General features: G+C 39.5%; 1 protein-coding gene across 1 annotated transcript; it reads left to right on the top strand.

The window, feature by feature from the left end:
* The first annotated feature begins 1,281 nt into the window (after positions 1-1,281).
* On the top strand, positions 1,282-22,315 carry mRpL3 (mitochondrial ribosomal protein L3). Its single transcript, XM_067081389.1, has 6 exons — positions 1,282-1,511; positions 7,043-7,136; positions 7,821-8,027; positions 9,587-9,709; positions 18,323-18,483; positions 22,057-22,315. Exons 1-6 carry the CDS (start codon positions 1,411-1,413, stop codon positions 22,298-22,300), a joined length of 930 nt encoding a protein of 309 aa, XP_066937490.1. The 5' UTR covers positions 1,282-1,410; the 3' UTR covers positions 22,301-22,315.
* Positions 22,316-22,750: the final 435 nt, after the last annotated feature.

The following is a 22,750-nucleotide window of genomic DNA, read 5'->3' as shown; positions in this document are numbered from 1 at the left end:
TAGAATGAAGTACATAACCAGTTACTCTTGTACAACCAATATCAAAAGACATATAGGTATTCAGATAAAAAAATTTAATTTATTCACATGAAAACGACGCATTGAAACCATTTTTAGTATGATAACATCTTGCAGACAGCCATCTTTTGTCAATACTTATATTGTGCGTTACGAACATACAGACATACTCCACCTATAGCCTACATATTTGCAAGCACCGGCCGGGACCACCTCTTGATCATTCTTTATATGAGACTCTCAGGAAGTACAAAAGCCATATCGCTACGATACCTTGCTACTTTCAGGTGGTGAATGGAAAAACAGTTTTGTTAGAAATTATGAAGGAACATTATAAGTTAACAAGAGAGTTGACAGGCAGTTTTCCTTTTTTCACTTGTGTTATGGTCCATTATCAGTAGGCCTACTGTTCTCATAACAAAAACTGTGCAGCTTAATTTTACATTTTATAAAATTTTACGACGATTGTTAAACACGAAGCAAATTATCAAATATTGTAGTATGATAATTGTATAGCAGCAGGTTAATGGAAAAAAAATCATGGGTAAACAGAGAAAACAATATAAATCAAGATATTTTATACAACCTACAAAGAATATTAAGACAGAAAAAAATTAACAAACACAGCAATGAAAGCAGAAAAGCATCAGTTGTCACGTAAAAAGAGAGAGAGAGAGAGAGAGAGAGAGAGAGAGAGAGAGAGAGAGAGAGAGAGAGAGAGAGAGAGAGAGAGAGAGAGAGAGAGAGAGGCAAAAAACTTTGCATAATGATTATAGCATCTCTGTGATGGCCAAGGAATTTCTTAAACTACAGAACTCCTAAAGAATTTCATTTGGAAATGGAATATAAAAGAAACCTACTTTTTTGTGGAAAAGAGAAAACAAAAACAAGAAATAAATTAACTTGACATAACACACAAGGAAACGGAGGTGTTGTGTAAAAGAAACACTTATTCTTCATAATAAAGAAATAACGGAAAACTTATAGCATTTCTAACTCTACTGCTTAGCACATAGTGACATTAGAAACATAAGATTCGTGCAGCAGCCATATCAAAATTATAAAAAGGAATTGATTGCCAACATCCTTCTTTTTGTAGATCTATCGAAAGAAGAAATTGAGAATAGGAAGGAATTTATAAAAAAATATATGGTATTACAGAGATAATAAACTGAAACAAATGCAAAAAATATATGGTAATACAAAGATAATAAACTTAACAAACACAAAGGAAGATAGAACGAGCAAGGGAGCCGTTTCAAAGAGGAATACCACCTTCTACTACTACTACTACTACTACTATTGCTTCCTTCCATAAGAACAATAATGCTTCCATGGTGTGTTTTGTGATTTATTAGCGATTAATTTCTGACTTATTGAAAGGTTCCAAGCATGGCAGCTTTGAGAAGGATAGCCGGAAGTGTAAGCATTAAAGAAGTCACAGCCATATTGAGCAATTTGACAGTTAACGACGTCAATAATTCTCTTTTGAGGTGAGTGGCGTACCGGTGGACTCTTCTAAGATAGAATAATGATTTATTTTCTTGAGTATTAAGCCTTAAATTAAGCTTAACTAGAGCTTATGTTCACCCCATGTTGTATTATAATCATAGATATATTTTTGTTTAATGCATAGTAAGGTAAGTTAGGCTGATTGTAAGCTACGTTGAATTTCTACGTCAAACAAGACGGGTGACGTTGAATGCCCTCCACAGCCCCAGCTCCGGGCTATAGGCCCAGGCAACGGCCCAAATTTTATATATCTAGGCCTATTCGTGAGTCATATTGGTAAAAGTTCGTTTCCGCCCCGAACTCCAATTCCACATGAGGGCTAGTAGCCTAGGCGTACTAGCCTAGCCTCAACATGAGACTGATTCATCTAGGCCCAGGTACACTGTTTCACCGTGTTTAGTACAGGTATTGCCCTACTTACGATGGGGTTAGGTTCCAAAAAACCCATCGTTAGTTGAAAAAATGGTAAGTCGAATATATCCTAGCCTACACTAGGGTAATCAGTACCATCTATACATATATGGTAGCCTAGCCTACACTACACAGTATACTCTATACATATATGGTATAGTAATTATTAGTGTCAGCTAATTCTGCAAGTTCAATGCAGATTGACTTATGATAATTCAGTGTAAAGAGAAATTGAATAACAAACAAGGCTTAGTCTGCACTTTGGTATATCACATATGGTAGCCTAGCCTACATTTTACCGTACTCTATTTTCACATATTAACACCGTATTATACAAATGTCGGCAATTACCCAAACATCAAAATAACGAATGTGCATCTTTTCCATGGATCTTTTAAAAAGTTATGCCTTACTACACTGTATCCAATTGTATATATTCTCATATTGCTTTTGCATTATAAATTGCGATCATGTTTTGGTTTGGGAATCGATCACGCAGTACAGTATTTATTTTGCCGCATATAACTCAGTTCAGAGGGCTTTTCTTGCTTCTAGTTAGCAAAAATGAATCTCTAAATACTTTATTTATGTGGGACAAGGATATATTTTGTTATACGAAGTGTTTTTAAGTCGAAATGTAACTTAAATATGTCTCGTTGTTAAATTAATCTAGATATTTTTTTCATTAATAGATGACGTTGGCAGCTGGCTGTTTGGGGGCATGTTTGTTCTGTGTAAAAAAAAAATCAAGATTCCGTTTGCTATTTTCTCTTGATTTCATCATCATACGAAGAGCTTTACGTATTTATCTTTTATCGGCATGAAAACAGCAGTGATATGTGTTCTTTCATGCCCAGTAGTTTTGATTAAAATACCTTCTCTCCAATTTTATTTACAGTCGAGTTTCATTCATGTTGCCAATGCACGATAATTTATAGTCATTAGCAGCTTGAACATTGTTTTCTCAGCTTCAGCTACAACTTGCAGCTTAAAATTTACTGTAGCTGTATATTTCCTTGCCGATCTTTTCTCCAAAGTGGATAAGGGTATACTGTAATGTAAAAATATATCAGTCCTATTGTACTTAGCGACAATTTTAACATAACTACGGTAACTGTTTAACCGTACGATGGTTGAAATACAAGCAAAACAGTTGTTATCCGATTCGGTTATTAGCAAAACAACAGTTTCTCGTTCGGTTGTTTATGGCTGTACGCATTTTCGCAAGAGTATAAGGTTACTAACAGTACTTTTATCATTCTCTTTCTTTTTTAACTATAAGATGGAATAAAGAGATGGAGGAAAAGAAGCTGGTCTATTGTAAGTTGGTCTCTCTTGCTGCCTGATTGTACGCTGTTGCCTGCGCCCGCGTGAATATTAGAAATATTTTCTAAATATTGTCGTATCGGTATTAATTGCTAACCCCATCGTAAACTCGAATTATCGTAACTTGAGCACTACCTGTACTAGCCCCTGGGGGGTCAAATGTGCTATGCTATGTTTAGTACTAGCTCCTGGGGTCAAATGTATTTCACAGTGTTTAGTAGTAGCCCCTGGGGGTCAAATGTATTTTGCTGTTTTTAGTACTAGCCCCTGGGGGGTGTCAAATGTATTTTGCTGCTTTTATAACCCCTGGGGGTCAAATGTATTTTGCCGTATTTAGTACTGGCCCCTGGGGGTCAGATGTATTTTGCTGTGTTTAGTACTAGCCCCTGGGGGTCAAATGTATTTTGCCATGTTTAGTGCTAGCCCTTTGGGCGTCAAGTGTATTTTGCAGTGTTTAGTACTAGCCTAGCCCCTGGGGGATCAAATGTCCCTAAGTGCATTTCACAAAATTGAAACCTAGGAAAAAACCTCAATTATTTACATATATATATTTTATTTTTTATTGTGATAAATATTAGTTTGCAAGAATTATGTATATAGCCCAGAATATTTTTTTTTTTTATGAAGATTCGAAAGATATAATAAAAAATCGAGTAGGGATGTGCGGACCGGAAATGAACATCTTCCATCATATTTGCTGACTTTGATAGCCAGCCAATAGCGTAACTAGGCTAGGCCATGATGGATCAGTGTTAGCACTAGGCCTATGACACTTCAGTATCTTGCCAACACCAAAAGATTAGGCTAGGCCTAGGTGACAGTGGTCATACTGGTGAATGTCCACTATCCTAGTCTTATGTATTTTTCGCCATTATTGTTGGCACAAGTCACTCATGTTTGTGTTTACTCAATCCTGTAGGCAGATAATGTTCGTTTCCAGTCCGAAAATCCCTACTCGATTTATTTTTTTATCTTTCCAATCTTCATAAAAAAATGTCTACCAAAAATTAAAAAATATTCTTGCAAACTAATATTTATCACAGTAAAAAATAAAATATATGTAAATTATTGAGGATTTTTTCTAAGTTTTAATTTTTCAAAATGCACTTATAGACATATGATCCCCCAGGGGCTAGTACTAAACACTATGAAATACATTTGACTCCCCAAGGGCTGGTACTAAACACAGTGCAAGAGAGAAGATGAATCATTGTTTCGCCATGTTTAGTACTAGCCCTTGTGTGGAATTGGAGTTTGGACTGGAAACGAACTTTGGTTCATTAACCCCATAGGCTATTTCACTTTAGAGGGTATAGGTTTGTTTATGTTTTTGAAAAACTGATGAAAAATCTAATAAATGCATGCTCTCTTATTGCAATGTATATTGAAGAAATGAAAAGTGAACAGTTTAGAGCAACTAACATGTACAGTATATCCAAACATGTGGCCTGACCATAGCTTCCCGTAAAATGTTACCTAAATGCATTGTGGACTAAAAAAAATTATATTTTTCCTGTTTTGATATGTTCTTTGAACATTTCTAACATTTTTTCAGCTAGTAAGTACAGTTAGAGAGGTTGTGGACCCCACCTTTATTTCGTGCAATTTTGGGGACACAGGGATTGATTTAACCTAACAAAGAGGGTTGCATTCTTACCTAGACCTAGAAACTCCCCAAACCTAACCTAACCAATGGGCTGCACCCTTACCTAGCTTGGGGGCAGGTGCCTTGGACCCCCCACGTAACTTAACTTAGGTGGGAGAGCCTTATCTATGCTTCGACCCCCTACATAACCTAACCTAACATAGGAAACCAGGGTGGGAGATCCTTATCTATGCCTTAACCCCCTACATAACCTAACCTAACATGAAAACTACATCCTTATCTAGCCAGAAAGGGGAAGGTGGCTTTCCCCCAAGGCCCAGCCCCAGCCCCAAACTGACCTAAGCTAGGAAGCCAGGTCCTAACCTAGCCCTAGGCCTACCACTGAACCTAACCTAGGGCACTGTATATAAATTATAAGGTTGCGACCTAACCAACCACACCTAACCTAACTTGGGGAACCAGGTCCTTACACTAGTGTATGATATTAGTGTGAGAACATTCCATAAACTTACCTTATTCGGAATGAGAACTATCATTAGTCAGGATCTTCCCACTCTGGAGGATTAACCAGGGGTTCACAAGCAAAATTAACTTCATTGTGAAAGGTGAGAACTTTCCCAAAAGATATCTTCAAAATTACTAGCCAAGAAATTCCATCGCCATCTATTCTTTGTCCTGGCTAGTTTCACTGTAGCACTACAATACCTAGGTTCCATTCTCCCTTATAATTTAAGAAGGAACTGCAATTGGGACACTGCAAAAAATTAGGAAAAACAATTTTCCCAAAGTTAAACAAGAGCATCAGTGTGATGATGAAATTTGGAATGAAATTTAGCTATTCATCCAAAGTAATCCAGCTGAAGACAGTACTTGTCTCTTATAAATTGTAGGGTTTAATAGTAACTGTTTTAAAAAGATTTATATACTTGGATATTAACATGTCATAATTAAAATTTGTGACAAAAACTTTAAATTTTGAAACATATCAGAGGATTTTATGCCTTAATTTGTATTTCTTTTTTATTTGTTAGTTGTGCAAGGAAGGATTATAGGTTCTGCAACAGTACTAGTCCTGTCTGGTTAAAAACATCTTTATTGGAAATATGTGTTTGAATATTTACAGTTATTTTTTAACTAAACAAATGTGTTCCTTAGAACTAATCTACATGTAGTCCCCAGTTAACAGCAGGGGTTCTGTTCCCAGCCAAGTGTTGCTAACGAAAATCACTGATAATTATGGTAATAAATGGCGTTTTGACATTGCAAGCACCAATAAACCGCTTATCAGCGCTGATAAACTGCTTACTGTTGCCAATAAACCGCATGCCAATGCCAATAAATCGTGTATCAACACCAATAAACCACTTACCGATGCCAAAAATTGCGTTCCGTCACCGAAAATCTGGTTAACGTTATTAGCCAAGCACAGTAAAACCGGGTTGCCGTTAACCGACGCCACCGATAAGCAAGGACTGCCTGTAATATTAGATCCCAGATGTGTGACCATAAGAATAAAATTAATCCAGTTGCAAAGCTTTGCCTATCAGACATAAAGAGATTTCTTATATAGTATTGCAGCTACCTCCAGGCCATCCTTGGGAAAGATGTTCAAATTCTAAGCCTCCCCTACTAAGATGTAACTCTACTACCTTGTAGAAGGTGAACAGACCTTCCCCAAAAGAATATGTACATTGTTGGATGCATTAGATGGGAAGAAGAGAATTTGAAGTCTGTCTTAGAATGACCCCATTCTTTAAGCTCTTCTGATTTATCTTGCTGGTGAAGGAGGCTGTTCCCCATACAAGGATGACTGGATATCCCATAGCTACTGATTTCTATATAGGTCTTGTTTAGATGTGCACCCCCAAAGAGAAACTGTTGAATCCTACTGGGGCAATGAAGTTGCACTCAGATCATAATAAGTAATGCACAGTGAAATTGTTCATTTATGTCACAAAAGCTACTGGTCTATCAAATTTCAGTACACTTGGCAGGAAAACAGATGTGTTGGCCAAGCAGCAGAGCTCTGATTCTTTCAATTTTATTGTGAATTGCTTGGTTATACAAATGAGAATTATAATGTACAGTATATATATTGATATCTGCTCTAATTAGGTAAAGGTTAAAGATTGTGGTTTTTTAAATATTGTTGTTATTTCTTTCTGCCAGGCAACTGCCATCCATTAATCAAGTCCGATGGATGTCCCGTGTGAAAAGGAGACATACCATGCCTCCCTTCTGGCTGCCAAAAATCACTAGAACGGTACGTAAACGAGTTTTCATCATCTGGATACGTTTAAATAAGTGAAGTAAAATTAAATACTGTAGGCCTGACATGAAACCCAAATCAAATACCTTCAAGTCAGTACTGTATGTTAGGAATATCTAATGGGCTGATGAAGCTTATATATCCTTTGCTATTGTAATTTTATCGCTTATGTACTTTCATCTTGTTAATGGTGTGTACACACCGCTTGTGATTCATATTCTATATACTGTACCTACTTGCAGCAGGTGAATAAATTTTATATAGATACAGTGCAGCTTCATGAGGGTGAGTTAATGATATTCATTTGTGACAGAAAGATAATAAAGACAAGTTGATGATCAATTTTATGAAAGCATGTGATTTTCATACTTTGAAGTGTTGCACTTGTTTTAGGAGTTTTTTTAAATGTTATTTATAAACTTAATGATTCATGAAAATTTTTATTCTTATTGCTAATGAAGTAAGGATTCATGCTGCTTAGAGGATAATTACTTTATTTTAAATGTATCCAGGAACTCTTAGCAGGTAGAAGAGAATCTTGTCATTTTCAGAGAAAGCATTTTATGTGAACTCGTTTGGTGATTTTAAATTACCATCATTTAAATTTGTAAGTGTTACCATTTAATAGAATTGTTATGAAAAGCTTGAACAATGATTAACTGTTTTCCATTTCAACAGATGTATCCAGAAAACATTACTCCCGAGAATCAAGCTTTTGTAAGTGAAGTCATTGCCAACCAGTATTCTTCGCCATTAAAATCTGACCCATGGGAGAGAGGGCAGTGGACTGAAAAAGTGCGTAGATGTGGTGTCATTGCTCGTAAAATTGGAATTTATCCTATGTGGAAGAAGGATGGAACTAGACTTTTAACAACTTTACTTCAGGTAAATATCATTCCAGATCTGCTTATCCTGAAGTAGATTGTTTTGGTGGTCCTTTACTGATATAAGTAGTTTTTGTTTAGGAGCACTAGAGGTTAACCAATTAGAAATGCTATTTACAGACCTAATTTGCATACATGGTGTAGTGTTCTTATTTGTTAATTTGAAAAATATTCTAGTATGGGCCAGTTGCTATGAAAGTGGAAATTGACTTATAATTCATCCATTTTAAAGAACATCGTAATTTGGCCTAGCCTGCCTTAAACATACTAAGAAAACTAAAATACAGTGTTGAATATCTCGTAATTCATTGGATAAAATAGTGAAAGTGAAAAGCAGAGCGGTTTAATTGCTACCCACAGGTGAAGGTGCACTGGACCTGAAGAATATTTAAAGAATTAAATGGTAATATTAATTGCTTGATGATGAGGATAATGGACATGCTGTAGTGACAGTTGTCAGTTTTTCTCTTTATTAATAATTTCAATAAAATAATGATAGTTATAACAGGAGAAGGGAAGAAAACAGTCGCTTGAAAGCAACAGTGAACATGTTATAGATGCGTGAATTGAGAAATTTTTACATGTAAATCAACATCGTGGTGCAGATATTGAATGAAGAATACAATTGCTTGGAGCACTGAATATTTTACAGATGAGTTAATTAAGAAGTTTTTCATGTAAATTAGATTAACATTTTATTTGAAATTCAGTTGAGGGGGAAGAAGTTTTTCATGTAAATTAGATTAACATTTTATTTGAGATTCAGTTGAGGGGTAGTAACTGTATCATTATCTGCTCTGTATACACATAGGATCATTGGCACACTCATTGAGGGTTTCAAAAAGACTTCTTGCTTCAGCCTGGAATGTCAGTAGGCTAAGCAGCGTACTTTTCCGTATCCTTTCTCTCATCCACATAAGTAATTTTTCCATCTCATTGATCTGTGCAACTCTTTTCTTTGTGATGCAGTGGATTTTACAATTCAAAAGATGTTAGATTTCACAGTATCATTAATTCATTAAGGTGGTTGAGATTATCAATTGCAAAAGTCTGAGTTCCCATGTGATAGACATTACAGTCTTGCTGTCTTTATTCTCCTCAAAAGCAGTTGCCTTCATCTTCTCACCCGTAACAGGACACACAGATGGTTGTTTCATAGACATAGACATTACAGTAACACAGAAGACTGCAGGGTAATAGCTGTATACATTAGCAACTGTGTGGTAGACTGGGAGATGAAGAGCACTGCTGCTGCTTGGGTGTACAGTGTTCATGAGAGTAATTTACTGAATATCGCTTGCCCAGGAAAGAATCAAAAGTAAAAATTCAGAATAAGGTTTCTGCTGAATGTGCATTATTTCTATTGCTATTGTCAAACAAACCATCATAAGCCGGATACTGTATAGAGTGCTATAAAACTTTGATATTTTAACTTATTCAGCAATATTTGTTTAACTGTCACCTACAGTAGCTTGTGTACGAGTTGTCCCCTATTGATAAAAAATTTATTTTCATAATTATTCATTTTGAAAAGCGTACATTCTGAGTTTTTCTTGACAGGTATCAGATAATCACGTGATAAAATATATTCCTCCAGAAGAAATGGCAACTAGCTACTTTAACAAGAGAACAGGCAATGTTGCTGGTCTTGTTGTTGGTGCAGATTCAGTAGACCCAAGGGAGGTAAGGATAAGATAAACTAAAAGTTTTTACAATTTTATTTGTTCATATGGAGTTTACAGACCTCTATCTGATACAGGAGTGTTCTTCAAGTGAAAGCTGTATGGTTTAAGAATCATGTTAACAGTGTGGTTAATATGTGGTGAAAGAAGAGGAAATTGCATACAACCACCTTTCTAAACCCACCCTGGTTACTGGTTACAGAATGGACTATGATTGCAAAACTATTGTTTTATATAAGTAACTTACCAAATAATTACATAGCTATAGTTTCTACTTTACGCGGCAGCTCAAAATTCGAAATTCGCGGTAGCGCTCTTTTGTTTTGAGTGTAGGTATGTTGCCCACCCACTTTCAGGGAAGAATAGATGCAACTTAGCTAAGGAGCTCAATTCGTTTCTGCTGGTTAATGATTGAACACCAGTTATTAGCAGCTCTTCGTTTTCCGTTTTTCACCAGATGTTAGGAGATCGTCTGTTTTGGTGAAGTGCTCTTTTGTTGGTAGCGCAGCTATTTTAGCTTAGCTAGTTTTGGATAATTCAATTGGTACTTATTCATTTGGAAATCTTGACCATTATGTCTGACTCTAGTTTATCCAGCATTAGGTACTTCAGCAAAGGCTGCAAAACTAGACTCCACGTCGGTAAAATACGACCAACATACAATTTGTTGTACTTGTAGGAACAAATTTGTTCTCCTGAATTGACTTGTGACGAATGTAAAGACTGGGATCAGGGTAAATGGAAAACTTTACAGTCTCATTTAGACAAATTAAAAGGGACCGAATTAGAAAGCCACAGCTAGGGCAAGCAAAGGCTTCTGCTAGTATGGGCAATTCTTCAAGGGAAGATATTGATGTTTTGCCTATCCCTTCGACGCCTGTGACAGCCTTTTCTCCTATTTCCAACCTCCAGCTTTTCCTGTCACTCTTGTACCTAATTCTTATTCTGCTGAACCCAATGCCATTGCCAGCTTAGAAGCACGGGTAGACCAGAAATTTAATTTACTTGTAAACGGTGTCCCCAAATTGGGAATTCTGTGAAGGTCCTAATGGACAAATTTAATAGTGTTGTGTCAAGTGATGTGTCAGTGGAGGCGGCTGTTCGTCCCACCAATGCTCCTCGACCAAGGTCCCTGCTAAACTCCTTGCAAACATGGGAGGAAGCAAACTGACAGTCCAAGGGAGGTCGGTGGGGTTTGCCCACGAGCAGTCGTCGCCTCATCCGAACCTGTTGACGATCCCAGGCCGCGGATGAATACCGTTGGAAAGGTATTAGAATAGGTACCCACACTCTTTCTTCAAGTGGATCAGACTCGCCCACATGTAAGAGATGCAGTGACCATTTTACTCATGTGTCTAGACCACTGAAAAGGCTAGGCGCTTCTTTGGACTCCGATTCTCCCCCGCCTCATGAGCAAGCAGTTGAGAGAGATCATAACCCTCTCCCGTCTTGTAGTTTCTGGGTTTCACCGACAAGAGATTCTCGCTCTCTTTCCCGCACAAGAAAGCGCCCAGGCAATGTACATAAACGCCAATTCACAGATTGTTCGGGATCCGACCTTTCACCTTCAGAGAGCCCAATGTCCGAGCACCCAAAGTCCGAGCGCCCAATGTCCGAGTGCCCGAGATCCGAGCTCCCATCATTGTATGAGCGCCCACCTTTGTCTGAGCGCCCATCACCTGAGCGCACTGCTCTCGCCTTACCTGTTCGGGAACACCCAGATTCCAAGACAGAAGAGCCCGTGTTGGACCACTCGGAGCGGGAACGGCAGTCTTCAGAGCGCCCATCCTTTGCAGACCAAGCATCCACAGACAGGGCAGTTGCTTCAAAGGAGTCTCTGTCTGCTTCAACAGCGGGTGGGCGCATATCATCCATGCGCCCAGTAGCTGGTGGCGCATCTTCAATCAACCCCTCTTCTAATGTTTGTCGTGACCTCACATCAAGAATTTTCGTCAGCCCCTATAGACCCTTCTTTGGCGCCGCTTCAACTCCGGCTTGACAAAGTGTTGAGCCTTCTTGAGAAACCAACTCCAGCGGTACAGGACACCGCACAGAACTCCGTAGAACCTCCAGGATCTCCTGTTTTGTCCGCCGAAGAACCTGTAGAAGAGGAACAGCCCACCTCTCATTACTCGGCTTTACTCAGGTTTTTCCTGGTCTGCTACCCGTTGTCCTTCTCCCCAGTCGTTCCTTTATCTCGGGTTCAGCCTACCTCGGCATGCATCAACCTCCAGGTACCACCAGACTTCCCGCATGGTGTTGTCTTTGTCTTCAAGAAAGGCCGTATGGATGCCTGGCTAACAGAGAAGAGGAAAGTCAGGAAGGCGGTTTCTGTTCACCTCCTTCACGCTTTAGTAAGACAGAAGTATCTGTCTTATGCAACGGAGAAGCTCCGTCCTTGGGAGTTGCTGCCCCCTCTCAAGGAGACTTCTCCAGTATAATTGATGCTTCTCATCGTTCATCGCCTTCGCTTGGCCAGGATTCTTTTACATCCTCAGAATTGGACCACCTTCTCAAAGATATTTTTAAAGTCCTTTGAGATTTTTAGTTTCCTAGACTGGACTATAGGAGCCTTGGCTAAGAAAATAGAAGACTGTGTGTCCCTACAAGAAAACTGCTTCAGACTGGCTGGGTGTACTGGGGTGCAGATAGAGGCTGTAAGAGATGGAGCAGTAGGAGCTAGCTACCATCTACACAACGGAGTCCTCAGAAGCAAGATTTGTGGTGCTCGTTTACAGCTAAAGGTGTCACCCCATCAGAACGGCTCGCTTCTGTTTGCTCCTTTAGTCAAAGATAGTCTATTTCTGCAAGACATCATAGATCGGATTTCTGTCGATCTTCAGAACAAATCAACCCAAGACCTCATCACCCAATCCACCAAAAGAACAAATTTTCCTGCAAGAACAACGTCAACTGCAACTACTAGGATGTCGTCACCTCTGCAGCAACATCCCTTTCGAGGAGGTAGAGGCCGTCTCCAGTCTCGACCGAGAACCAACCTCCAAACCTCCAAACCATCTAGAAAACCATTCATCAAGTCCGACATTAGAAAATGAGACTTCCGTCCTCCGTGTCCCAGTGGGAATAAGACTCACATTTCTCGCCAGCATGGGAGAAGAGAAATGCAGATCGTGGGTGCTGAAGGTTTTAAGAGAAGGTTATGCAATCCCCTTCGAGAAAAAACCTCCATTAGTAACCTCTCCCATCAACTTAGCAGCCTGCTCAGTAGACTCAGAGAGGTTTTCAGCCCTATCTCAGGAAGTTTCAGCTCTTCTGGAAAAGAAAGCAGTGGAAATAGTAGGAAATGTAAACTCAAGGGGATTTTACAACTGTCTCTTCGTGGTTCCCAAATCATCAGGAGGATGGAGACCTGTCCTGGACGTCGGTGCCCTGAACCGCTTCGTTCAAACAACGAAATTCAGAATGGAGGCGAATCAGTCAGTTTTGTCGGCCATCCATCAGGAGACTGGATGGTCACGATGGACATGCAAGATGCGATCTTCTTCCATATTCCAATTCATCCGGACTCCAGGAAGTATCTAAGATTTGTGTTCCAGGGCAGAGTCTTCCAGTTTTGGGCACTCTGCTTCGGACTATCCACGGCCCCTCAAGTTTTCACATCGGTACTCGCGCCCCTTAGGAAGTGGCTTCATCTTTTGGGATAAACATTTCTCTGTACCTGGACGATTGGCTCCTACGCTCCCCCTCGAATTATCAATGCACGGAGGACCGGAAAATGACGTCTCGCCCAAAAATTAGGACTTTTGATAAATTTCAAGAAGTTAATTAGTCCCCACTCAGTCTATTTTCTATTTGGGGATAGTGTTAGACTCTCGGAGTTTTCAGGCTTTTCCATCCCAACAAAGAATACTTTCTTGCCGAAGGAAAGTCCAGGACTTCGTGAAGCAACTCCTCCTCAGCCAATGCATGGATGAGTCTTCTCGGAACTCTCTCATCCATCGAGAAGTTCGTTCCATTGGGCAGGCTGCATTCAAGAGCACTTCAATTCTACCTCAAAGCCAATTGGAACAGGAAGTCATTCCCGGACTCATTCAGTTTCAGCATCACTCCCCAGATAAAAGAGGACCTCAGATGGTGGCTAGCAAAAGACAGATTTTCGGCAGGAAGGTCTCTAGCTCCAATGAACCCCAACCTAACATTATTCTCCGACGCGGCGGATCTGGGTTGGGGAGCCCTTCTCAACAACATGGAAGTATCAGGAACTTGGTCTCCTTCTGAGAGAAACCTCCACATCAACATGAAGGAACTCAAAGCAATTCCTCTTGCACTTCTACATTTTGCAATGCTAACCTACCACAAAACAGTAGCGGTTCATTCGGACAGCATGACCGCCCTAGCGTATATCAAGAACCAAGGAGGGACCCATTCTGTTACACTCAACGAAGCGACGAAGGAGCTTCTTTGGGCAAAGAGCAGCGAAACTCAATTAGTGACTCGCTTCATTCACGGCAAAATGAATTTCCTGGCGGACGAATTGAGTCGAGGAAAACAGGTCCTACCGACGGAATGGACACTCAATCCACAGGTATGCACCGACCTGTGAAGGCTGTGGGGAAAGCCGTTGATAGACCTGTTCGCGACGTCGAGGAACAATCGTCTTCCGTTGTATTGCTCCCCAGCCCGGACCCACAAGCATGGGTAACAGATGCCATGTTGCAGGACTGGTCGAACCTCGACCTTTACGCCTTCCCTCCCTTCAGCATGGTGAGGGAAGTGTTGAGGAAGTTCAGTTCACACGTCAACGTGTCAATGACACTAGTCGATCCCTTTTGGCCACACAAAGAGTAGTTCCCCAATCTTTTGAGCCTTTTGACAGACTTCCCAAGGCTGCTTCCTCAGAGGAGAAATCTGCTCAGACAGCCACACTTCCTCCGACACCATCAAGGATTATCCACTCTCACTCTGACAGGCTTCAGACTGTCAGGGAACTTGTCAGAGCGAAAGGATTTTCAAGAAAGGCTGCAGAGGCTATTGCTAAGTGCAGACGACAATCTTCCTCTGCAGTTTACCAATCCAAGTGGGCAGTTTTTAGGAAGTGGTGCCAAGAACAAAGAATTTCCTCTTTTCAAACTTCTGTAACTCAAATCGCAGATTTTCTTTTATACCTCAGAACATCGAAAGGATTCTCAACATCGACCATCAAGGGTTACAGAGCAATGTTGAGTTCAGTATTTAAACATAGAAGATTAGACCTGTCTGCCAACCAAGACATCAGTGATTTAATGAAACATTTCAACACCAGTAAGCAAGCTAAACCCTCAGGAGTCGCTTGGAACTTGGACGTAGTCTTCAACTGGCTTTCAGGCCCACTGTTTGAACCAGTGGAGTCATCGTCTCTTCGCAATCTTACGAAGAAGACATTATTCTTGGTGGTGCTTGCTACAGCCAAAAGAGCCAGCGAACTTCATGCCATTGACAAAAGGATAGGCTTCTCACAAGGCAATGCAGTATACTCGTTAATTTTAGAGTTTTTGGCCAAAAATGAGGATCCGACTAACCCTTGGCCTCACTCCTTTTCTATCAAGAGCCTCTCAGAAGTACTAGGCCCAGACGATCAAGAGAATGTCCTCTGCCCAGTAAGAGCTCTTAAGAGCATACCTCGAGAGAACCAAAAACCTTAGAGGATCGGCCCCTAATCTTTGGTGTTCCGTTAAAACCCCAGCTGTCCTTTGTCCAAGAATGCACTGTCATTCTTTTTAAGATCCGTGATTTCAGAAGCACACTCGGGAGTTCAAGACGAATTACTACCCTTGTGCAAAGTAAAGGCTCATGAAATAAGAGCTGTGGCAATGTCTTTGGCTTGTAAACGTAACCTGTCTCTCTCTTCGGTTTTACAAACAACTTTTTGGAGGTGCAAGTCAGTGTTTGCCATGTTTTATTTACGGGACGTTGAGACAGTGTACGAAAAATGCGGTAGTTTAGGTCCATTCTTCGCAGCTGGCATGGTATTGGGGGATGAAGGATAGGAGGAACGCCTTCCCTTTTCCTCTATCCACTCTCCTTGAATAAGGGCAGTCGTGACTTTTGGGAAGTTTGGTGTACACTGAATCTTGAGTGTCATCAATTGGTTTTTATGGTTTTGGCTAAAATGTCGTATGGTGTAGGTTAATTTTATCTGGTCTTTGTTATTCTATTGTACTGCGCCCAGGGCAAGGGCAATCCACATATCATTATGTGACCCATTGGATTTGTTAGCTTTGGCAACCTGCAATTGACCTCCCACGTTGCAAAGCACCCGCTCAGTAGAGGTGATTCTTGGCTCTACCGCCAACCGCTACAGGTCGAGAGGAGCCACGACCAGAGGCAGTACCCGTCTGCTGTTGCTCCTCACCAGGTAAGATTACAACAAGCATTCCAAGATGCTAGCTAATTTGCTATCCCAAATTACCCCCATATCAAGTAGTTTTTGGGTAGTATATGTCCATTCATCCCACCTCCACTCAATGTGGGATTCAGCTATGTAATTATTTGGTAAGTTACTTTTATAAAATGACATTTTTATAATAAAATAAAGTTTTATATATACTTACCAAATAATTTACATGATGAGCCGTTTGGGGCCTCCTCCCCTCTCATGGACATAGAGCATAAACGAATTGAGCTCCTTAGCTAAGTTGTACCTATTCTTCCCCGAAAGTGGGCGGGCAACATATCTACACTCAAAACAAAAGAGTGCTACCGAATTTTCGAATTTTGAGCTGCCTCGTAGAAGTAGAAACTATAGCTATGTAATTATTTGGTAAGTATATATAAAACTTTATTTTATTATAAAAATGTCATTTTTCTCTTTTTTTTTATTAATTTTTATGATTTTATATAACATGGGTACAAGAATAATAGTATGAATATCCTTGGCATATTTAGGTTTGTGTTGCTCATAAACAATTTTTCAATGGTGCTCACTCATTTTGTTTGACTGTGCAGCATTCACAGAGGTTCTCCTGGAGAAGGGCATTGGTGGTGGTTTTCTTGCTTGTTCCATCTTATGGTGAATCTCCTCTTTCCCTTTATGCCATCAGTGTTTTTGAGGAATCTTGGTTTTACCTGTTGAAACTGCTCCCGCCAGACTCCCCTTGTACTGTTTGACCATTTGGGGATTGTCAAATAGCAAAGACCACCTCCCCATGCTCTCCTTAAAGGATTGTCAGGGCTGATTTCTTTAGAGGGCATCCATTGACAGGACTATGTTAAATGAATGGATGGGTTTTCCAAGTCATATGAAATTAAAAATACTGTGATGCACATTGACCTTTTATAGCTAATGTAACTTTTTCTATTTTAAGTAGTAGTATGTGGCAGTTGACTGCATCTTCTTCATAGGGGGTAGTGCCATCAGTGCACCTCGCACAGTGCACTGTAGGCATTATTAAGGTTCTTTGCAGTGTCACATTGGCCCTATCTGCTATCTCTTTTATTCCTTTTACTGTACCTCTGTTCATATTATCTTTCTTCCATCTTACTTTCCACCTTCTCCCAACAATTGTTTCATAGTGCAATTACGAGGTTTTCCTCCTTTTACACCTTTCAAACCTCCTTTAGTCTCAATTTACATTTCAGCGCTGAATGCATAGTTTGGGTTGCTGTTTTTAATAAACCTTTCCAGTGTTTCTGTGTTGTGTCCTTTTGGCTATTCCTTTGTCTCGAATGCACTCTCTCCATCTTTTCATGAGCCGCCCTCACCTGCGTGATCTCTTATAATGTTGTTCACGATCTCCTTTCCTTGTCAGGTGTCCAAACTATTTCAGTCTTGACTCCTAGGCATTCTTTGACTCTGTAGTGACTTTTACTAGTTCATTGATGTGTTCATTCCTTATCCTTTCATTTTGGTGTTACATTTCCATACACTTCACTAATAACTCGCACATTTTTCTGGAGCCTCATGGACCCTCAGACTTCTCCACACATCCTGTCTGGGTTCAAGTAAATCTTTAAATGGCGATGAGTTTTACTACAAAAGAAAGTGGTTAACATTTGTTTAACAAAGTGATTCAGAGCAAAATTTTGCCAAGTTTAAGTGCAGGAATAAAGCAGTATCTGTAAATCTTTCTGAGGTTCACTGAGAGATCACTTTCCTCTGTGACTTCCTGATGTGATGCAAAGACTTTAGGTTAAATCAGATGGTGAACAGAGAGCTTTAAAATCTTACTACATATAACTCCTTCATCCCAGTGCTTATATGTACTGTAATAATAAATATTAAAGATCAGCACACAAAAGTAAATTAGAATGGTGTACATGGGTGTTTTACACATACATGATAACATTATAATAATCAGTGTAGGATTATGTTAATTTCAAATGTCTTATTATCATTGACAATACAAAATCCCACCACCAGTGACTTCTTTAACTTATGCTTTGTATGCTTATTCTGGTTCCTTGTGGCTTTGGATTGCTTATTATCAGTCTATGAGTTTGGGAATGGTTTTATGCTGTACATAAGACCTGTTTTTGATTCAAGGTTTGTATTCCTTTATTGGACAAATGCACATGTTAGGATTGCAGATTGATACTGGATACAGCAGAGTAATAATAGTTTTGCTTACAATTTATTAATTTTTGCAGATAACTAAGTGGTTTAAAATTTTTGCAGGTAACAAAGGAATTTCAGTCCCTCTTTGTTGAATCTGGTGTTTTGCCCAAAAGAAAGGTCACCAAGTTTGTCATCAGTCCAAGTGCGAAGTTAGCACCAGGTACTCCGTTGTATGCATCTCATTTTCGTCCTGGAGATTATGTTGATATTTTAGGCATAACGTGAGTATATAATTTAAGCTTATGCTTACATATATCGACTGTGTTTTCAATTGCAGTTTAATTTTAGCCCAGTCAAAGACCGTTTTATTTTTTATAAAATATAAATGTATGTGCTAAAATCCTCAATTACCAGTTCTCTCTTAATTTCACCCATAAATGTATTAACTTTGTACACACTGCACTTTTGTAATTTTTCTGTATAAATAAGAGTAATTCTTTTGTACCAGATGTTCCTTTCCTTGTACCAATAAAAAGTTATTTATTGATGTAAAAGCACTTATGATGATATGTCAAGTGTACGTCTTTGGATCCCCTAGGACCATGCAACTAGGTTATGCAGTTGCAACTGCGATTAACTTCATGCTGGCTGATGAGGGTTGAAAATAGCCATCTCAAAATTTTTGTGTTCATAATTACTTTCCATCTTTAAGATTAAAATAATATGAGAAATGGAGTTTTAGGAATATTGGGCATAGTGTTACAAATGTACACAGTTTTATGCATCTGTAATGAACAAACCATTGCCTCAGATAACTTACTCTTTGGTATTAAGTAGTTTGCTTTAGCAAAATATTTACAACCTTTGTACCCTTGATAGTGAGAAATACCCCTTTATTAGTAGTAAAACCCTTACATCTGTCACCTGCTTTACTCAGTTTGCAGCAGAGACAAAGCACACACAACAGTTGTCACTCACTGAGTTGTCTTAGTTTTGTGTTTGCTTTTGAGCATCACCAAATACTGCCTGTTTTATCCGTTAGTGCAGCTTTAATGCTTAGGCATAGACATATACCAGGACTTCTGTTCCTCTTTACTTGCCTAATTTCCTCCACACAGTCATGTAACACCTTTATTCAGGAAGCTCCAAATTCAATCAAAATTAATGTGATGTACTTTATGTACATGCTACATTCCTTTTCTCAAAACAGAACTTAAAGAAATTATTGTGTAATTGTGAGTTTCAGTTATCATCAGGGACAAATTATTTTTTCGGTATCTTCCTGCATCTTGCATGCATTATCCATTGAAGGTGTAACTTGGTAAACTTTACATCCTTGTAAAGTTGTGTGATATCTGAATCAAGGCCATTCTTTATAGGGAACAGTTACATGTCAAGAAATATGGCCCAGTGGTCTCATTCAGCTGCTTTATAATACAGTAATCTTAGTAATGCCCCAGCCTGTTTCTTTTTCATGGCTATAACATCTTTGTTTTGAAAAGTGGTTTCTTGATGCTCAGTTTCTCGTTAGCCTCTTGTTTAGTCTTCCAATTTTCTCATAATTTTTAGTCTAGTTGATGAGTCCTAATTATATGTATTGGTACAATTCAAATTAAGCTGATGAGAGGCTTTTGCTTATGCATTGCTAAATGATGGTAGAAGGCAGGTTTGGTATGGATGATCAAACACCCCATCCCCCCCTTCACTGTCTTCTGCACTGTTTCTATTAATAACTTTCCCCAATCGTCCCAGACTTCCTGATCTTGATATAGTGATCACAGTCATGAAGAATCACTTCAGAGCCATGAAAGACATGATTTCACCCATTTCTTCATCCCATTTATTATTATTCTCTATCTATATTAGATTGCTTTATAGGATAGACTATGCATTTTTGATCAATGAATTGAATAATGCTGTGAACTACTCTGATGCTGTTGCCTTTGCTGTGATAATGAGGAACAGCATTTGCATATGGAAGATTAGACAGTCTTCTTTACAAGATGACAAACGTTATTTCATGTGGGATGAAGCTGAATTTACAAATAAAAGTTGACCTTGTGGTTTTAGATTGTTTACAGTAATTGCTAGTGAATGAACCCATCTAATATTCTGTGGATTCAAACATAAAAAAATCTAGTTTGCTACCTCGTCATCAGCTGTTTTTTTTATACTCAAGGACTTGGACTGGACCAAGTTGTGGGATTATTTCCAGCTTGGCTAATTTGAATAAGCTTTCTTTCAATAGGGAACTTGTGCTGTCTCTTTTAGTGCATGCCACTGTCTTTGCAGAGTATCAGCATTTTATGATACGCACCGTGATGAGGCTACAACAGATAACAGAGGTGTGTCATAAAATAAATGAAAGATATTAAATGTACCAAGTTAAGCTAAAAGACAATGAATCAATTGGGGTTAAATTATACCGAGTGTAAACTTAAAAATTTACTCTGCAGCATCACAGATATCAACTGGGGCCAATGGGGGGCCTACAAAACAATAACATCGTAAATAACAAGTAAATCAGTTATTTAAAATCACTTCAGCAGAGCCGGGAGGACTTTCACTGGAGATTCCCGCCTTGAGCAGACAGCGTAGTGGTGCGAGATGATTCCAACACTAAGCTGATGGTACTGAGTTTTCACGTGTGACAACACATCTCTCTGCAAGAGAAAATGTCTTGAATTATATATTGGAATGGCATGCACACTTTCCCTCATACAATGAACGAGTTCTAACTTAAGTTTCTGACTAGATGGGCCCGATGCAGCTCAACGAAGTCGAGGTTTGGGATGGAGACTCAAGAGTGTAACTGGCACCGCGCGGCCAAACTTTCATAAAAAAAAAATTATAGCACTGACGATTATTAAACACTAAACATGCTAAAACAGTGGATGGCTTTGGCGTACGGGGTTATTTGTATGATTTCTGACAGGGTAGGAGGTTTTGAAAGGGTCGTAAAGGAATGCAGGGAAGGACTGTGAGTGAACTCACTTCAAGGATAGGTTTTTTAGTTTGAAATAAAAAAAAAAGGGGAAATTGGGATTTACAGGATGGGATAAGGTTGCCACTATCCTTCATGACCTTCAAGACTTAGCTGAGAGTTGTCTGTGATGTGCCCAGATGCAAATAAATCCCTCTTTAAAGGCAGTTGTCATTACACAAGGCCGATCCCTCTGTTTTAGAGGGAGTGTGAGTGGGATGATGCATCCTCTCAGGATCGTGACTTCAGCCGGAATAGGCAGCTTCCCGGGCGCCAACCTCCCTCATGGGGGCTATGACAGCATGGCATTTGCCCTCCAGGCAGTGTGGGTCACGTGACATCTTTCGGTATCGCCTGAAAGGACAGAAAGGTTCACAGCGGATGAGAGGTGTTACGATAAGTGATAGAGGTAACTCCTATGTAGGTCACCATTTAAGGTTCCCCAGTCTGGCTGCCATCTTGGAAGGAGGCAAGAAGACACTTATGAACGGGGTTAAGCCTACGTCCATTATAGCATCCATTTCCTTTGGTCTTTCATTCCCTCCCATCACATGCCTAATCCATTTAGGTGCTTGTGATCTCAGTGCATATCTTTCCACAGCTTTCAGTCTTGTTGTTTTGTTCACTATGCAGTTCATTCATTATAATATAATTAAACTTTTAAAGATTGTATGTATGTATGTATGTATGTATGTGTGTATGTATGTATGTACTGTATGTATGTAGTTTACAAACTCTTCTTTCCATACATTGCATTAGGTAATCATTTATGATTGACTATTGTCATTGAGGCTAGGATTACAAAACATACTTTTGAAAAGTTGTTCTAATATTGTTGAACAGGTATTTATGGAAGCTAATTCACAAACAGGATTGACCGAGGATTTCAAGGTGTAATGAAACGGTGGGGCTTCAAAGGTCTGCCAGCAAGTCATGGTGTAACGAAGGCACACAGAGCTGGAGGAAACATAGGTGGTGGTGGTGAGAAAGGCAGAGTTTGGCCAGGTACAAAGATGCCAGGACACATGGGCCGCAATAAGCGAATTCTCAGGGGAGTTAAGGTGAGTGGATTTATTATGGTTGTTTTTTTAAAAGATGACCTGGAAACTTTGTAGTACAGTACAGAACATGACCAGGAAACTTTGTAGTACAGCACAGAAGCGTTGTATTTATTTAAAGGGATGGCAAGTTTTGAGTGTGGCTGTAATATTTATACTAGGAACAAATGGTACTATACCACCGGCATCCGGTGGGGTTGGTTGGGTCTCCCGCCAATTGTATCAGCGTTCCAAACAAAGTTTGAAAATTTATATCTCGGACGTGTCGATTTTAAAGAGATAAAAGCTTTTACAGTGTTTTGGTAAGTATAATGAAACATAATTTTCACTTATACAACTTACCCGGTAGTTACATATAGTTATCGTCTTTGGCGTCCGCGGCGGTATTCAAATTTACGCTAAGCGCTAACGTTACAAAGGTCTCTACCCCGCCCTCTATCGGAATTGTCGGGAACCGTCAGAAGAACGCGATCATTAGTTTTTGCGTTGCGGGCGAGTATCACGGTT

Source organism: Macrobrachium rosenbergii, chromosome 37 (genome assembly GCF_040412425.1).
Source record: "Macrobrachium rosenbergii isolate ZJJX-2024 chromosome 37, ASM4041242v1, whole genome shotgun sequence".
Lineage (NCBI taxonomy): Eukaryota > Metazoa > Arthropoda > Malacostraca > Decapoda > Palaemonidae > Macrobrachium > Macrobrachium rosenbergii.
The sequence above is the reverse complement of the archived record's forward strand: the minus strand, read 5'-3'. Positions and strand labels throughout refer to the sequence as shown.

Bases quoted from the DNA above. Each gene is read 5' to 3' on its own strand.
- mRpL3 (XM_067081389.1), top strand. From the start codon at position 1,411: ATGGCAGCTTTGAGAAGGATAGCCGGAAGTGTAAGCATTAAAGAAGTC. The intron at 7,137-7,820 runs GTACGTAAACGA...CCATTTCAACAG, and splicing joins TGCCAAAAATCACTAGAACG to ATGTATCCAGAAAACATTAC. The intron at 9,710-18,322 runs GTAAGGATAAGA...AAATTTTTGCAG, and splicing joins ATTCAGTAGACCCAAGGGAG to GTAACAAAGGAATTTCAGTC.